The sequence below is a fragment of the Centrocercus urophasianus genome, unplaced genomic scaffold, assembly GCF_019232065.1.
Source record: "Centrocercus urophasianus isolate 14NV4802_14NV808 unplaced genomic scaffold, USGS_Curo_1.0 seq_10, whole genome shotgun sequence".
Lineage (NCBI taxonomy): Eukaryota > Metazoa > Chordata > Aves > Galliformes > Phasianidae > Centrocercus > Centrocercus urophasianus.
Genome location: NW_024884142.1, coordinates 92,912,648 through 92,931,497, shown reverse-complemented (window position 1 = coordinate 92,931,497; position 18,850 = coordinate 92,912,648). Strand labels below are relative to the sequence as shown.

General features: G+C 36.7%; 1 protein-coding gene across 3 annotated transcripts in view; it reads right to left on the bottom strand.

The window, feature by feature from the left end:
- NRXN1 (neurexin 1) overlaps positions 1-18,850 on the bottom strand; it is a 425,606-nt gene that overhangs the window by 182,838 nt on the left and 223,918 nt on the right. For all 3 annotated transcript variants that reach the window (XM_042824415.1, XM_042824431.1, XM_042824423.1), the window contains one exon: positions 16,348-16,529. In XM_042824415.1, coding sequence (XP_042680349.1) covers positions 16,348-16,529 — 182 coding nt within the window. The remainder of the gene's footprint in view (positions 1-16,347; positions 16,530-18,850) is intronic.

The following is an 18,850-nucleotide window of genomic DNA, read 5'->3' as shown; positions in this document are numbered from 1 at the left end:
AAAACAAAAACCATAAACAACCATTAAGCTCCTACTATTCAAAATGTTCCAGGAAAGTTTGGAAACATGACCACAAGGCACTAATATCTGAAGGATAAAAGAAAGCCACATTATAAAATCTCACGCTAATTTTCTGCCAACATAACAAGCCATACAGATATACTTTTGGCATGAGCTACCATTTCTAAATTTATTTTAGATAAGACAGTAGAAACTAGCATTAGCTTCTGCTGCTCTGGAACAGCAACAGAAAGCAGAACAAATTCATAATCTTGTGTCTTAAGACGAAAATAGACAAAAAGGCATAGAAGTGTGTTTCCTGTTTAGGTCTATTGTTTTTATGCAATTTCTTACAATCACAGTTATTGCATTAATTACAAAGCCAAGCAATCAAAAGAATGCAGATAAATGGTTTTAAGATTCAAAAAATTATATTTAAAAAAAAAAAAGTAAACAGGGCAGTGATGCAATTTTAGAAATATCTTTGGCCTGCTATTTCCATTTAACACCAAGATCAGTATCTTAAAATTAAGGAGCTGTGTGCCAGCCAGGAGATCCTCTGGTTTACCTAAGTCTACTGCCAGAACTCTTTTTTTCAGTAATATATATATATATTTTAAACTTGCATCATAATTATGTCACAGGTCCACAATCAGAAAATAAATAGTTACTTTAATAAAAGCAGTAAGTACTGACACACACAGGCAATCAATAAAAGGTTTCTATTTTGCACTGAGTACATACTGAATTAGCAGCAGTTTGGAAATTAGGAAACATATAATAAAGTTCACTGCCACTCTCCACCCAAAGAATACATAACCAAGAAACTACCAGTTGTATTACCCAACCACTGAGAAACTCTCTAGTTGGAAGCCATGACTATTTCCTATTGCTCAGAAGATGTGAGGTGAGGGTAAATTGATCAAAATATTCATTTAGGATAGCAATACAAGTTATCTCCACTTACACTTATACCCTCAAACATCTTGATTTCACAACAGCCAAACAAAATAGAAACCCAAACAAACAACTTGCTCTGTCATTTTAGAGCCTTATAGCACTTACACAGGAACTCATTATGAATTGTAAACAAATTGGGAGCTGCAGTTGGCTTTCAGAAGGTTATTTATTCTTAAGCCATAAAAGACTTAAAAATAATAATCACATACTAATGTTTCTAATGTGTTAGCTTTTTGCCATCATTGCTAAATCTTCTGGAAGTTTTTTAACAGGTGATTGGTACAGAGGATCATTATATTGTTTTCATGAGGGTTTTAATAGATCAGAGAAATATGCTACAGAATTCAGATTTAACATATCTCAGGTGGCTGGAATTAGTAATATAAAAGGCATAATCCTCCTTCACAGAAAAGAGGAATACTCACTACAAAGCACCACAGAATGTTTCACCTAATTGCTCTGTCTTTTCATCAGTATAATGCTTCGTCATCATGTCGACTGTCCACGTTTGCAAAAACATTCAACTGTGCTAAGGAAATGTGCTAAAATTTGTTGTATTGAGGTGTTCAGAAAAGGTTTTGGCCCTTGAAAATGTACAGTGGATTCTAGGAAGCGTGAGTATGCCATGTTTCATGTTAAGAGCACTGTGACATTCGCTCTTTAACATTGTGCAAGTGTTGCAGTGCTCTCCAAGCTCCTTGCCTTCCGCACTTAGAGGCAATCACAGGAACAACAGTCAGGACTTGATTTCTCACTAACATAAATGAAGTTTCTATCCTGAATTTTGACTGAAAAATGTTTGAGGCAGGCTCTAGAAGGGAAGCATTACCATGCAATACAATGACTTAGGTTAGGAAACAAAGCAACAGGATTCAGGACTATAATGACTGTAAAAGAATGAGGACAGTTTTGTTATCAATATCTATCTATTAAGATATGTTTACAAATACTAGATAAAGTTTGAAAAAATTCCTCCCGGATGTATAACAATACAAAACATTTGACTGCTTTAAAAATACAGAAAGAAACAAAGACTCATGCAGCAAGGGAAGTCAAAAGCTGATATTTAATGCCCTCAAGCTACAATGTGGGAGTCTAGAAGAGCTCCCATTCTGAACTAGATACGGAAAAAAAATTGAATCCAGTTTTCTCAAATCCCACTAAAATCAGCCCCGATTGATAAGTGGTGCCATAGCATTCCTTTCACCTTTGCTTCTAAATTCTGTCCAGCACTTCAAATTTCCCAAGCTCCAGTTTCCACCAAGAAACAAGATCAGAGAAACATTTTCTAACTTACACAACACTACTACACCTGGATCACCAATCCTTCTCTTGAAGCCAGTTCAAAATGGAAACAAATGGACAATGAGAATTAGAATACCCAGCTTCTGATCGTATAACCTTTACATTGCATCTACAAGATTTTGTGGTGTCAATGTAATAGATCAGGAAGTTTGAAAACCTACATAATTTTTTTCCTGATAGGCGAATGTGTTCCAAAGCAAAGACGATGACACCAGAAAATTAGCACTCCACACTGAACATTTATAATAACTGAGCTAATTAAGTGGTTAACCAAAAAGCCCACTGCCTTCCTTAATGATCTGCTTACTGGTCTTTGTGCCTTACCAACCAAAGCACTACTGTCACCTCCCTAGGAGGGCTTAGAGAAAAGGGTACTGTTTTTCCCACTGATTGGTAATTTAAGTCACAGACCAGAACCAGTCAAGCCCACAGAGAAGAAAGCTCAGGGGAGGTGGGATGGACAAAAGGCTCCACTGCCTTTCCCCGTTCTTGAGGAAATACTTTGTTTTTCTGGGATTATACACCACTCACCACAGCTATCTCTTTCCTTGTGATTGGGAACACTCCTGCACACTGACACTGTAAAAGCAATTTCAAAAAAAAACCAACAAAACTACAGTGTATAAATTCACATATGCAAAACTCAGACGCAGAAATCAATCTTGCTTATCATTTAAAAAAAAAATACTAAGTGTGTGGAATGTTTCTGATAAACTCTTCACGCGTAGCATGTGTGTGGGAGAACATGATTCACACAAGACTATTTCTCTGACTAGATTTTTAACATTTCTCTACACTATAGGAAAAAAGCATCGTGAATCTCTCAAATATTTTCAGGGAGAAAAGAAAGGACTACAGGGAACCAATTAGGTTTGCTAGCAAACTAAACTGCTTGCAACCAGCACCTCTGAGGGTCAAAATTTGTCATGCACTACTATTCCTGATATTACACTTGTCTCAAGGGATAGTGAAGATTAATATGGTAATTAGAAATGCTGAACAACACCTCCATTACGAGACAAATAAAAAGACCATCCTGACACAGTCACAGCAATGATTTTATTCATTATTTTTCTTCCACCTCAATGAACGGACATGTATTATCATCCTGGATGTCTTCTACATTCTGGGGCAACAAAGGAAATCCACAATCTACGTTTGTGACAGCAGAAGTGCAAAATAGCCAGGGGAGCTGAACAACACAACTTGAGCTATAGTAGGGAAGAACGTATAATTGAAGGGGAGAACCAGAACAGAGGGGAGATTCACCTTCCTCACCATGAAAATGTGTTCATCTTGCACTGCACATCGCTGACCATAAGAAAAGATTAACACTAAGGATTCACACTTCAACAGACCACCGCCAGCTGTCACTGCAAATGATAACCCAAAACTTAAACCATTTCAGTCCAGAGCAAGTTCCCACAGTTGCTTCAGGAAATAACTTGGCTTTGCTGCAGAGCGAGCCCCAGGATACAACCTACTGGATAGAGGCACAGGCAGAGGCTGAAGATTCAATGCTGGAGAACAATACCAAAATTATAACAGTTACTGTATTATTTGAAGTGCAGTGGGCTTTTACTGATATGAACCCTAAATTGTGATAGTCATCAACAGCTAGAAGTAGATTCTGTAATCAACATTCTGCTGAAAGTGTTGAAAAGCCTCAACTTAAATGACAATGTTAGGAAATCAGAGACTTGTTTTTAAAAATGAAATGGGGAAGGTTAATGCCGGCGACTTACGAACACTTTTCGTGTTTTGGATAAATTGCCTGTCTTGTACTGACAAGCAAACTTAAAACAACATTTCACACCATACAGCCACATCTGCACCCAATGAACCGGCCAAATAGCTCAAAAACCTGATAAATTTTATAATTCATCCCAACTGTATGCTATTCTTGTAACATAATCAGTTGAGTTTTGTCCATTTAGCACATTTAGGTTGTTTTATATTTACACCAGGACGGTTTGAATTACCTCACTACTCCCACATGGCCACCAGGCAAACGCTTGGTAACAGTTTAGAGGTGGGCGAAGAGACAAAGTTGGTTACATCACCACCACCTTTTTTCAAGCTGAACAGGAGGCACATGCCAACAGTTAGAGAACAACACACCAACAGTCCTTTGCTCGGGTGGTAAATTGTTCTCAGATGTATAAATTTAACTTCATTTCTAGACCACTAGCTGGCTAACATAAGCACAAGGAGACGATGCAGCAAAGGCATACTGGGTTCTACCTTGATATACTGTACAGTCTTACAGTTGCTGATCACACTAAAACCAACAGATATTAAAAGAAAACACTCAGCAGCTTTCACTGACAGGAATGTAGTTTGATCCTCAAAGCATAGATTAACTGGGCCTACCTACATAACCTGCTCCACATAGCTTGACTTTTTTCCCCCCCAATACCTGATACCATTGTTGTAAATTAATCCAACTATTTCTTAGAGAGACAGGCAAAACAAGTTAGTCATGCTCCTGTTTATAGCAACCTGTGTGTATTAAAAGGCTGTTTTCACATTCAGTCACTCCCTGCCTTCCCTTTCATGAACAAAACAGAGCCCATTCTTTCACTATATTCTTTGGAGCTAAACGTTAATTAAAGCAGAGTTTCTTTTACTAGCTGCTTAATTTGCTTACCTCCTTCTCAAAGCAGAGCACTCAGTACTGAACATGCTTCTTCAGCTGAGGTCCCAGCAGCACTGAATAAACAATTAACTTCTTTGCCTTCTCTGCCACCCCACATGTGAATACATCCCAATGCCTGTTTTTTCCTGTGACAAATTGCAATCAGCTGTAACTTTCCAATCTTTTCTGCAGAACTGCTTCTTGGCCACAATTATTCCCCATTTTTATACTGGTGCACAGTACAGAACTGTGCTTTCCTTTGTAGAAATTCATCTTCCTGATTTCAGACTATTTCTCCACTTTATCAAGCTCATTTTGAATTTTAATCAGTTCTCCACTTTTCTTGCAGCCCCTACCTCCCCTCCTCCCACACTAGCAGAGCTCAGTGTCATCATGTACCACACTACAGCTGTGACAAGGAGATGTGCCTGTGCTTTTTGAGTTTGAAAGTGCAGTGAAAAGCAAGAAAGAAGAAAAGAAAATCAATGCCTTAAGAATGTCAAATTAAATACCCAACTTTTAAAAAGGAGATTTTATATTCAGGTCTTCAATACTGTTAAACACAAACCTGTGACTTTTTTTTTTTTTTTTAGCTCTGGGGAAGGCACTACCTATAAGTTTAGCCCTTGGCAACATCAAGCCTTAATTATATACCTATATTAATATTAATTATATACCTATATTAATAAGGAATAGGAAGTGTAACCAAGGGGGTTTCTGGGTTTATTTATGCTGCAAAACACAGGATGGATAGCATAATGTTTGCAACAAGTTCAGTCTCAGTTACATATTTACTATATGTGTCCTGAAAACAAATACCCTGCATTTCTACCTTTCCAGGGTTTTCATTACACGTCCTGTACTGTTCTGCCGTTTCTTATTTTTAGACTATATTAAGTGCATAGCCATCTTACTTTAGCCTCAAAGTGTATACTCAGGTGTTTTTCCAGACAAGCAATTAGAAGACTGGACAGTCTCACAAAATGGTCCTATGAACTGATCCGTAGAGAACAAACATGGAAGCAACAAACAACTGCCTCACTATTACAGCCAAGAGTTATCATTCACAGAGCAAAGTGACTTGCAGACATACACACAAAATCTTGCAATAAAAAAAAAAAAAGCCCTCAAATCACCTACAACAAACAGAACAGCTTCTACCCTACGTGTAACCTATGAATGCAGATATATACCACCTGCTACAGACAAACCCTTTCCAAATCAAGGGCTTACCATCTTCAATTAAATCATTCCTTACAGTAGCTTTGTTAGGAATTTCGTAGTGCTTCCACTAAGAAGTAAAAAGCCTCTTTCTTTGAAAACAAGCAAGGCAGATTCCCTTTGCCCTTTGCCGAATAAAAGCGACAAAACAGCACAGAAACTTGGGATACCAGGGAAGGCTCTGTGAAAAGGAAATAAAACAAAACCAACTTGTCAAATGGGACTCCCTGCTGCTGTATACCATGTGGTTCTCTAGTGAGCTGCATCTGTTCAGCTATTAAGTGCAGCAGTGAGTATGATACTGACAGCAGTGACATTATCAAATATGCTGAATGGTTATTAAGTCTGTATAGCATAATCTTTTCACTTTTTATTTTAATAGGTAGAAGTTACTGCAAAGTAACTTCACGTGTGATAACGCTCTTTGTACTTGTCCCTAAATGAGAAGTCGGCTGCTGCCTAATCCACAGCGAGCCTTAAAAACTCCATCTGCTACGCAAGGAAAAAGCTGGGGACTTTTGATCCACAAATCCTACTGTTCCCTGAAATTCACTGTGTCAAGAAAGAAACTCTGGATGGGACTCTGGATAGGAAAAGCACAGCCTGTAGCATTTAGTGCATAGGCAGTAAGTCACAAGTCTACCAAGGTTGTGGGCAGAACAGAAAACAAGAGACTCCAGCCCCAAAAATAGCGTGCAGTGAGATACTTGAGGTTGTAATCCTCCAACCCCTCCTTTCCATTCAGAGGAATGAAGAGGAATAGCTGACCCAACAGCACTCACCCACAGCAGAAAAGGCAGAGAACCAACTCTGTACAAGAAGCTTTTCCTAGACCACAGAGAATGCATAACACTTTCTGCATAATGCAGCAGAAAGCACAATACACATCTCCCCAGAGATAATATTTGGGGTTAAATTTGGTCTTTGACCAAACACAGATTATCAGCCACAAATTCTGGTAGGAGTTAAAGCTGCATCAGTAGTTTCATGCCAATGTGCTGAAAGCTTCAGGACAATTTCAGACAGAACTGGCAAAAAGGACCTCTCTTTAACTTGATATTCCTTATTCAGCATAAGCTAGGTAATTATCCAAAGCCAAGGAATGTGCAAATTGTTCCTTGAGCTAATCCCACCCTCCGAAGCATAAGCATTCTTCAGTCTAAACGGGCTTTCACAATCAAAGATATTTAAGTTGCTTTAAACGCTTAAGAAGAATCACCTGTTGTTAGTGCGATTGTTGTATTAAGCCTAAACCATTAGAACACTGACAATACGAGTTCATTAAATCCTTATCATGTCTGTTATTGCTGCAGAAATGCTTAGGACCAGTTTGATCTATTTAAAAAAAAAAAAAAAAACACACAAAACAAAGAGACTTAACAGCAGCAGGAGCACACTGCTAAATGAGAAGAATTGACACAGAAAACAAACGTTACACACCTGGGATCGTTGCTAAGGAGAGAAAGGAAGAGGCTGCTCAGCTCTGGGGAAAGCGAGTTTTGCTCTACAGTGATACATCATCACTGGAGCGTCGTTAAGAGAGAAACCATTAAGTAGCATAGGCATTATGCTGAAAAGCAGATGAAAGTATTGTTAACTTGGATTTGAGGAAATCCAAATAAATTCCCTGCTGTGGCTTTCCCACAAAATCCTGGTGCAATGAGTTGGTGTCACAGATTGTGAAAGTGAAGTAACTAAAACAGATGAAAGAATGAACCAGGCCCAGTATGCTCAGTTCTACCCTCTGGCAGATCAGATTAGTCAGTGATTTTTGTAGCTGCTCTTCAGTGGTACTGCAACAAAAGTGAAAAGTGAGAAAGGCTCCAGATGATAAAACCATCTGGAAGAAAAAGGCAAACTAACATTAAGTATTAAAACAAGTTTCCAGTTTGGTGATGACACTGTGGCATCACAGAGCAACATCTGAATTAAATAAGTGGTCTAATTAACTAACAATTAAGGTATTATTTCACAAAACCCGAATAGTATTAAGACAAGCTTTCCTTATTAGCGCAAAGTGATTAACTATAATACCAGTGTTTACTTAAACAAGTGCCTGAAGCAAAGCAGCAGGATCTGTAAAATTATCTCTGCACCTTTCACCTTCCAGCAGGAGTTTTCTGGCCAGACATAGATCCTATCATACCTACTCATATTTCTGCAGTTTCTTCAGACCAATGAACAGTGGAAGCGGCAGGATGAAAATTATTTGGAATTAGGAGCAGAAACTGTTCAGGCCACCAGCTGTGCTTTTCCACTTGCCTTGATTGACATCAGCAGACTAATCTTTTTGACTGATATTAAAAATGATATTGTTCGCACGTTCACTGAAAAACTGCTACACTAGTACTTTGTGCTGCTGCATACATTACATCCTTATCCTCATTTAGAGCTCATAAATTTAAGAGCTACAGAGTTAATGGGCCAGATCTTGAGTTCTGGCTTACAGCCGTAACAAATGCACCTTGATTCTGTACTATGCCAGATTGGCCCTCTCTCAATGGGTCATGGCAATGTGATATTCACTCTCTTTTATTCAAAATGCCCTCAGAAGCTGCAAGCGTAGACTAGGATAACTCAAAATGCCATTTCTCATGTCTATTCCTATTTTTTCAAAACCACATCTTATCAACCTAAAGTGCCACAGTGGCTTCTAATACAACAGGTACACATTAACTCGAGTTTGAACTGACATCCCCACACGTGTCTTGCAGAGAGGGAGTGAAAAACATTTTGTGCTCCTCTAGGAAATATTACATATAATACAATACATAATAACAAGCTAGGAAATATTATCAGGTCTGGCTCAACTGTATTACTAAATAAAACAAATAGTATATGCATAATAACATACACAATAAACAGGAAAGAGTACACGTAGGGTAGACAGAAACAAGTGGCTGGCTTCACAGGAAGTCACCTCCAGTCATCATTTTCATTCTCCAGACGTTATGACAATTTTCTATGATTTTGTGTAGTAGGTGGTCAGACAGGTTTCAGCCAACTTCTCAACTGTTCTACTACTGAAAGTAGTTAAGTATTCTTTAAAACTTAATAAGGTTGCTAAATCGCTGCTAAATTTTTCATCAGATCTTTTTATGCAAGGCAGTGTTCTGGAAGAGTTAGTGCCATGTTGTTATAATATCTATAACCTTCATATGCAAGGATGTTAATTAGTAATCAGTGTAGAAGACATTCAGAATTAAAAAAAAAAAACTGGTTAGACTGGAATAAGTAGAGTCAGCTTGAGTAACATTAGTATAAGATCTGTTCCTTTAAGGCAAGAGCAAACTAAAAAGCATTGAGTGAAACAAAACATCAGTAAGACAGTATAACATCACCTAGGTAAGACGCTGCTATGGAGAAACAATGGCCTATTAATTTCTCTGCACAACTAACAAATTATTTTGTCCTCTTTTCTGTAGCCAGAAATTTGGTATTTTACATATATAATATGTTACATATAAACAACTTAGTCAAGAAAGGACATCTAATTTCAGCCATATGTTTACCTGATTTGTTCTTTATGACACCAAACTAACAAGTGGTCCCGCTCAAGGTCTTCCATGTGTGTACCACACAGTCAACATCTACAATGAACCCTCAGTTCCTTTAGCTACACAGTGTTTCAATATGTGGGAAAGCAAAGGTATGTAGTCACTGAGACACCTGGACATTGCCACCTGCTCCATTGGGATTCACTGAGACTGAAGAACACGCACAGGCATGTGAATCTGAAGACATGGCAGAAAAAATATTTAGGGAGTAAGGGAAAAGCAGAGACTAAGAAAGAATCTTTGGATATAAAGACTGGAAGAAGTCTGTACAGTGCTTGAGAGTTTTAAAGTAACAATAACCAAAATAAGCAATGCTTTATGAAGAGCCTCATTGTGTTGGTTACATGTGCCTGCTCTTGTGCTGGCCTCTCCATATTGGTCTACTTCACTACTTAAAAGTGCACAATAACTTTTGTAATTGATGTATATACATATATATATTTATACACATATACACACACAAATATATGCATATACACACTTATATGTGTGCGTCACACCAGAAGCATTCTAAGAGTTCTCCACTCTCAGCTAGACTCTACACCTTTTTTTACCAGAGGAAAGCAACTTGAAAGATTCATCAGTGCCAAGGGCTTGAGCGTTCTGATGACAAAAGGTATTCGAACTTTGTACTTAGGAGTTATTAGTTGTGTAATTTTCTCTCAGTGAGGGGTTGGCAGGTGGTGACCCCTTCATCCAGCATGCTTTTGGGGAAGGAAGCTTCTATCCTCTCAAAAGCATGAAAGGAACAGGATGTATAAAGGAGTTATTAGCTGGGTAGAGGAAGAAATAAGAACTTCTATTCATCCCAAGACAGTATAAGATGATGAAAGGAGTTGCTTCCTCAGTCACTTTTGCAGACTCCGCAAGATCAGAGCTGCCATGCTGCTAAAATGGAGCTTCCCTGCCAGCATAAGGACTTGTTGCAGAACACCACGGTAGCAGTCATAGCCAAGCTGTTTAATTATATCATCTGTTCAAATTCCATTCATGTTTTTGGTACAGTAACATATCAATCTGTTCTGTGCTAGAATTAGCACAATTTCACAACCTCTCTATAATTTGGTCCGTTCACAGCAGGAACTGACCACTGTTGCCCAGTGCTAAATCCTGTTTGGGAAGAAAAATAACAGCGTTCTTTAAAAAAAAACAAAAAAACCACACAACAAAACAACCCCTTTGGATAACAGACAGTGCAGAGTACTCAAGATGAAGTATTAACAAACAACTTCTACCATGAAGTCCCCTATTTTTAAGCCTCTGCTACTGCAAAACAATAGCTTAACTGCATAATTTCATGGTACAGCTTGACCATTTCAGTGATTTATTTTCTTTCCTACAGACTGAGATCTTTAGTCTGATCAGTGAAGTAAATGATTGCTCCATTTAGCACAAATTCCCTAGATTAATCCATTGCTCCCACTCTAATTAACTTAAGTTTGCGTACACTGAATTGCATTCTCACTTGGCTGCCTAGCCCCACAAGTGATTCTTTTTTGACCAGCACTTCTCATTATTTAAACCCCACAAGTAAGCCTGGAAATTCTCCTTTCATAAGAATTTTTATTCAGTTTGAATATTAACACATAAACCAACGTTGCTGTTTTGTTCCCTACAGAGAAAATGATCACTGCCCTCAGCCACTAAGCTTCCTATAGTTTTTTTCCATTCTCATATGTTAACAAATATCATGTATCTATAAAGAAGTATCAAATATTTGCAAAATTCTTGCTTAGATAACATTATCCGTAAGTAATTTTCTTGTTCCTCGCAGTTTTTAAAGCATATTAAATGTTACAACCATTAGAGATAACAATGCTTAACGCACCCCGAGCTGATACAATGCTGGCATGTTTTTCAGAGGTACTGGCTATACTCAGCTTCCACTGACTTTAGCCTCACGTGCATGCTCAGCACTTCTAAAATACCAGACTCTCAAAAGTCAGCTCTCCTTTTTTTTCTTTTTTAAAGCTCTTCCAGGATGTAAATAATTAGATTTTACAGTCATTACTGTTCTGTGCATATATAAATCACTGCTATTCCAAATCTTCACATCACATAGATTCATATATAATAACAACTAATGCTGTATTTGAAAGAAGATTATCAGAAGACATGTTATCTTGAAAATTTATGTCTTTTATAGATTATTCAAGTGCTACTGGAAAAATTATTACAAACCAAAAACAAACAAACAAAAAAAATCACTAAAATCAAAGGGATTTTTATCATCAGTCCCAGTGAAAGAACACTGGATTCACTAGGCATTGATTCAAATGCAACTAAGTCAATAGGAATCTTTCAATTGGCTTTCCATTCAGCATTAAAGCCTAAGACATGTGAAGTACTCAAAAGAGAATAATAAATTCATTTATCCTATGACTGCAGGTTTTCCTCTGATATGCTCACACACGGAACTCTGATCCTCTTTCCAGTTTTACTTTGAGTTATTTCTGTTCACTTGAAGGAAGGTCATTATACGTGCATAAATTAAAGCTGTCTAGATATAACGTACATTAGAACCTAACAGAGTGTGCTATTAAAAACCTGGTGCAGAAGATGACTGCATTTGTGCAAGGAGGCTGAGGGAGTGGAGTGCAAATAACAGTCCTCAACAGTAGGCCAAAAGCTCCAAGAAATGTATCCATTGAGAGGACTGCGGACTTTTCCATGAACTTCCAGCTGAAAATCCACACCACTTCACATCAGTATTATTTTGCTTTGCACAAAAATCAACATTTCATTTGGAGATACTAAATATTTCACTAATCTAGAAAAAAATTAAGTGAAGTATTCCCTATACAAAAACTATATATAGCCAAGAAAAATGGGGAAACTTCCTTTTCAGCCAAAACAATTTTTGAACCAAAGATGACACAAACTCAAAAAAACTTTCAATTGACTTTGTCCATATCTTTCTCATGGAAAAAGTTTATAATGGAAATGCCTTTCCTGTAATGTTTATTTTAATAGATGTAGTATATAAATAGATGGGACAAAGAGCACAGACTGAATTTATTCATGATCCACAACCCAATTTTCCATAAGACATTCTGTATTTCCTCTCATAAGCCTGTTCTCCTCAGTCATTAATCATAACTCGGAAAGATTTACAAACACATTTTGAAAATCTGAATACAATACTGATTAATGTATCGTGCTAATAATGCTACATCTTCAGAATATTTCAAGCTAATGAAGTGTGACATATACAGAAAATATTCATACTGAATATTCTTAATCAGACTTCTTCAGATAAGATTATCACATCTTTTAAAACAGCTTTCCATGTTTTTTTTTTTCATCACAATATTAATTCTTCTGGTTTTCACTTTCTCCATTGTATATTTTCTAATAATATTAAATAGAATCCCATACAAACTATTCACAGTCTACGTTGAGTTTTAATTTCTTTTTATTTTTGTACTGGTAGAAATCTATGCCTTTTGTCTCCACTAATAGAGCAAGCAGTATTTGTGCTGTGTTGGAGGATACCAGCTTACTGTATTATCAGCGTTGCCAGAATTTTTTTTAGTCCTTTGGGCCCTTTGTCTAGTTCTACTTTGCTCCTCACCATAGAAAAGTAGGAAATTTGAGGCTTCAACAGCATAGTGCTTGTGAAAGACAATGACACATGTATATGTATCTGCTTATCTGTCTAATGACTTGGCAGAGGAGAAGAAAAGCCAAGATAGGTATGTGATTCACTGACAGAATTATGTCAGGGCTTTACAAATGGGTGAAAAAGCCAAGCACAGAAGTGCACATGGTAGTTAATGAACACTGCATTAACAGGCTGCCATCTTTTTCCTCTTGGAACGGAATGTAGATGGATGCAGATCAAGCCAAGAGAAGGGGAAAAAAGAAGGATTACAGTAAAAAAAAAAAAAAAAAAAAAAAAAAGGAGAATTATAGGAATTCTCAGAGATATTTGTCCTTTCATCTGTCAACAGGAGAAGAAAGTTGAAAAACAGACAACTGAACTTTCAGGCACAATATCTATTTCTACTTGAACTAGATCTTCCAGCAGAAACTGCAACAAGAGATTACTTCACTTATGCAACAGAAGGCAAGTGATAGCTGAGAATGCAGACTTCTGAATATCTGGGTAAATAAATCAAACACCCCTTTCTTGAAGCACAGGGATGCACGCATATTATACGCACAACTACCCTTTTACATCTAGGCTGCTACAGTACATGCGATGTTTTATAGTTTACTATCTTGGAATTTAAAATACTTGTACTGGAACTGTTAAACATCTGGTGGCAATACAGAATACACTTTTTTGCAATGTTTCTACTATTAACAATTGTTATCTCGGGAGGTTAAATGATCACTTAAAACAAATGTGTTTCTAATCTAACATTATAGCTGTGATTCAGATGATCAAGTAGCAATTTTCCAAATCAGAATTCGTTATGCTCTTGATTTCCTTATTAGGTTTACATCATTTTTAAGTAAACAGAATAATAAAAAGGGCAAGCACACATTAGAGTACCATAACCAGACCTGTAATTTCCTCTTTCGCTGCTAGAATGAAGAAAGAGCAAGTTCCCTCACAGCACTGCTCTGAAATGTCCCAAACAAGCATCCATCTCGACTTGCTAGTGAAGACTATGATCAAGTTACTTAAAGCAACAGTTCGAAACCTTCTTCTGAATGACACAACCCTCCTATGATTTTTATACCAGCTAGTTGAATACAGTTAATATCAACTACTAAAAAACTTAATTCTAATAAATTGTTTTTCAAATATAACAAGTACATGAGCCTCTCTACTTTCTTTTCTTTCATTTTTACAACTACAATGCTTCACAATATCATCACAGAAAAACTATAGTTCTACTGACTTTAATACGATTCATGGCACCAGGTACAGAGCATTTTTGAAAATACTGACTTCAAACTTCCTCTTGAATACTATTCTTGTTTGAAACACACTCTCAGATACTACAGCCTATCAGTTTTCCTAGCTTTATCTAAATTTAAAAAAATCTTGCCAGATATCAGGATTTCAGGTCAATCCCATAGTGTCTCCACTGCAGAGAGAGAAGGAACTCACAGAAGGTCAAGCTTTATTCTAAAGAACTCTCTCTACAGTTGCCACGGATTTTGCTCTGAACCACAGAGGGTTTAGAAAAAGATTCTCAAAGCCTGTGGCAAAGATGGAGGAGGCCACAATCAACTCAGAGTAAGACACTTAAAGTAGTTTCAAAAGACTGAGGAAAGGGTAAATGACACTTTTCTCTGTCTCTACTAAGGTGATAATTTTTCTGAAAATAGAAAGCTCTCTATTATTCTTGTATGTATACTATCTGTTGCTCCTGCATGAGTTTAAACAAGCTACACGGGTAAAAGCAACACTTAAGACTTGGCAATAATTATTGCATTTTGATCTTCAACTCAATTTTGAATCCAATGTTTTGTTTTAAAACAGAAAAACTCAGAGTTGGACAGAAGATCGAACACATTTTATCATTTTGGTAGATTTAAGGTATAGTAAATCTACAAGAAATGCATTCCTTCATATGCTAATGATAACATTATGAGAGGAAAGCACCATTGTTCTCAACAATGAGTGGAATTCGTCTCTGGTTGTAAAGAGAAATGATAGCTAGGCACCTGATATTTGGCGTGACTTAAGAAAACAAGCTTTTATGCTTTGTTCACACGTTTAAACCAAGATCTTACAATATCAGTCAGATGTTTTGCCCATGTGTTTCAAGGTAAGAGAAGACTATACGCAACATCCGATTTATATTTCAGGCCTTCTTTCTTTGTTTCTTTGTCATTGGTAAATAAATAGATATAAAAGCCACCTTGGTCCACAATGCAAGAGAGCCTTTGCAGAAAAAAAAAAAAAGTGTGGAAGACTGAATACCATAACTTCCCTCTTGTTTTCAAAATGATCACTGCAGAACGTTTTCTGAGGGTAAAGTGTAATTGGTTATAGATCAATAAGTAATTGCATTCAGAAGGAACTATTCCATTTAGGAAAATAGTGAGATTCTTAAGTTAAAATCATCCTAATACACTTAACAAATTTGAGAGTAATCTAAACAACAACATTTTATATTGCTCTAGTTATGTTTATCACAACTGATCATTTATTTATGTTGTCATAAAAATCCAGATGCTTTCAATTTTGATTGCTAGTTATTTGCTTTAGGGCAGCTGAAATCACTTTTTCAGACTTCCTAGCTCGATGGTATTGCTTTCTGCTTACAATTTATCATCACAATGCAACAGTAAAAACAGAGGATAATTCTAGCATTAACAGAAAGCACAGTCAATTGTGATACGCTGTATTTCCTTCAGAAGATTCCAGATTAAACCCTCTGAAATTAATGCACCTTCTTCTGATATTGCTAAATTACATTTAATGTGATTAGATTCGTGTAGCTGCTATATATGTATGTTACAATACGATTTTTTAATTAAAAGTCATATAAAGAAAACTATGTAAAGTAAGAGGAACATTGAGAATGTCTGATATCCTTTACAGGACTGTATGCTATGAGCCATGATCATCTAAAACTCACTATTGACACTCAAATGTTCATACTTACATTAAAACAAAACACATTTTTAAAGAAGCTCCAAACCCACAAATATAAGAACAATTGAGACGTGAATAAATAAGCATTTTTTAGAAATACTCACAATATGCAGCTCTAAATAGTCTCCAAGCCCAGTAGAACTGTCCACTCGTACCAACACGGCTTCTTTTTGAACAGTACTAAACCCTATTGCCAATCTGTCTGCGCGAGTGCTTGGGCGATCATTCGGAGGCCACGTGTAAGTGATTTGTCCACCACCTTTGCTAAAGATATACGTTGTTCCCGCTGTAAAGCAGAAATAAAAGAGAATTAATTCTCTGTCAATGCAAATCCAGAAGAAAATTACATACTTCATGAAGATGGTGTTCTTGTATAGGGAACAGAACCCAATGATGTTATATTTGAACTTGAAGGGGTCTTCATCTCCAAAAATTTTAATCAAGCTAAATATTAGTGCATCTTATAAATTAGAGCATAGTTGCACACAAAGAGATTTAAAATACCATGGCTCTGATTCAGAAACATGTTTCTATTCAAAATAGTTATTAAGCATATGCTTGAAGCTAAGAACACATCTTTGTGACGTTCAGAATAAAGACGAATGGAAAAACATGTTTTCCCAAGTTAGGCCTATGTAGAGAAGAAATCAAGTCATTACAGTTATCTCAGCAGCTGCAGATATCAAGCTCATTTACACAAGGAAAATGATATACTGTATATGATATGTCATCTTGCCTAACAAAACAAGACATTAACAAATAAACCTCAGATAAATTCTTATCTGCATGTATCATCTTTTGACAGATGGGGATAACAAATGGAAGAGTGAGAACATACTTTACGTGTCATGTCAGGACAAAAAGATATCAGTCTACAATCTAAGTAATAGCTTACTTGAATAATACTCAATGAGTGGAAATCTTTGCACATCATTTCCAGTGTGCACGTACAGAATTTGTAATTTGTTTTGAGCAAGTGTTGTAAGTCTAGCACCACTTAGCACTCAGGCTGCTTAACTTTATCACCAGCATATTGCCTATGAACTAAAAGAGCAGCATATCTGGACATTTGCCATTTAAAATCTCTATCCTTATAACAGCATACAGAATGCAAACTACGCATGCGCTTGATCTTTCATTTATGAAGTTGCCATAGGCTATCCACTTCTCTATGACATGGAGAGAGAAACAAGGCATAATCAATACAGAAGTCTAGTTTTCCTAGCTATCGTAAGCTGGCTCTCCATCTGGACGTCCTTAATTTTATTTAATGTAATTCTGTATGTTCCACTAAGTATTCTCAGCACATTTTTTCCATGGTCCCATACAGAGTAAGTACATAATAGTATAATTTTCTTTTTCTTAGCTTTTTAGATTGACCAAAATGGTGTGAACATAAAAAAGAACTTAAAAAGCCTTAGAGATACAAAATTTAAAGGTGAAAGCAAGAAGTATTGTATGGTTACACCACTCTTTTACTTTCCAGATGTCTCACAGAAATACTCTACAGCTGACAGAAATTGTTTTGAGTCAGTCTCAAAAAGTTCATCTGGCCCTTTTGAAAAGATATTGTATATTTACTTCTAACATCAATGCTCTTTATGGAATTAACTACTGGATTTTTTTGTTTGTTTGTTTTTTACTCCAGTACAATGCCATCAATTTATAATATTTTAAGTGCTAAAGCTCAACTTATATCAACATTATTGCAAGACTGCACCACACTTCAAATAAATCTCTTGGCTTTTTTCTCGATGGCAAAATACCATGTGTTGTAGGAAAACTTGTCAGCTCTTTCTAGCAAAGACAAATGCAATAACAGATCTAGCATCTCAGGTTCAACTTATGCTACAAAGAGAAATGAAGGCTTATCGGAATTATAAAGAGTTGTGCCGCAAAGCACAGCAAATAGCAGCAAAGTTAAGGGCTGGAACATAAAAAAGCTTGGCAATGGACATGGACAAAAACTGCCTGGTTTAGGAATGCATAGAAAAAAACAAACAAATCCAATATCCTGCTGTTCCATCACTGCATTCCCCAAATGCAGGGATCTGAAATGCACATCAATCTGTCACAGGCACTCCATGGCTGAGTCTCCAGCTCTAGAACAAACCAAAACAAAGATAGACGGATAGGGTAATATCACCCTTACTGGTTTCAAAGTTCTCTTTGCAGCTGATATTGACCTCAAATCTTGAGCCAGTTGAGGAATGGCAGATTTTGGATCTTCATACTGTGTATGTGTCACATTGGTATCTCTAGCGAAAGAATTTATTCTGTTTTTAAGGACTTGATACAAAGCCCATTAAAAACAGTGGCAGCCTTTCTGTTGACTTCATAAAATATTGTATCGTGCCAGAACTGAAGTTCTTATAAGAAACAAAATGAGAAGGCTAAGGAAAAACAACTCCTTATGCCTCGATGTCACTAGAGATGCTGCTAGAGTACTACAAAAGATTCAAGTGAGAGGGCATTATTCTCCTTTTTTTGGTTGCAACACATGTGTTTAATTAATGAAAAAGACAAAGAAAAAGCCTGCCAAGCAACAGTGCAGTCATATTGAATACCATGACCCAGAAGTAAGTCTCCAGATCAATGACAGACTGT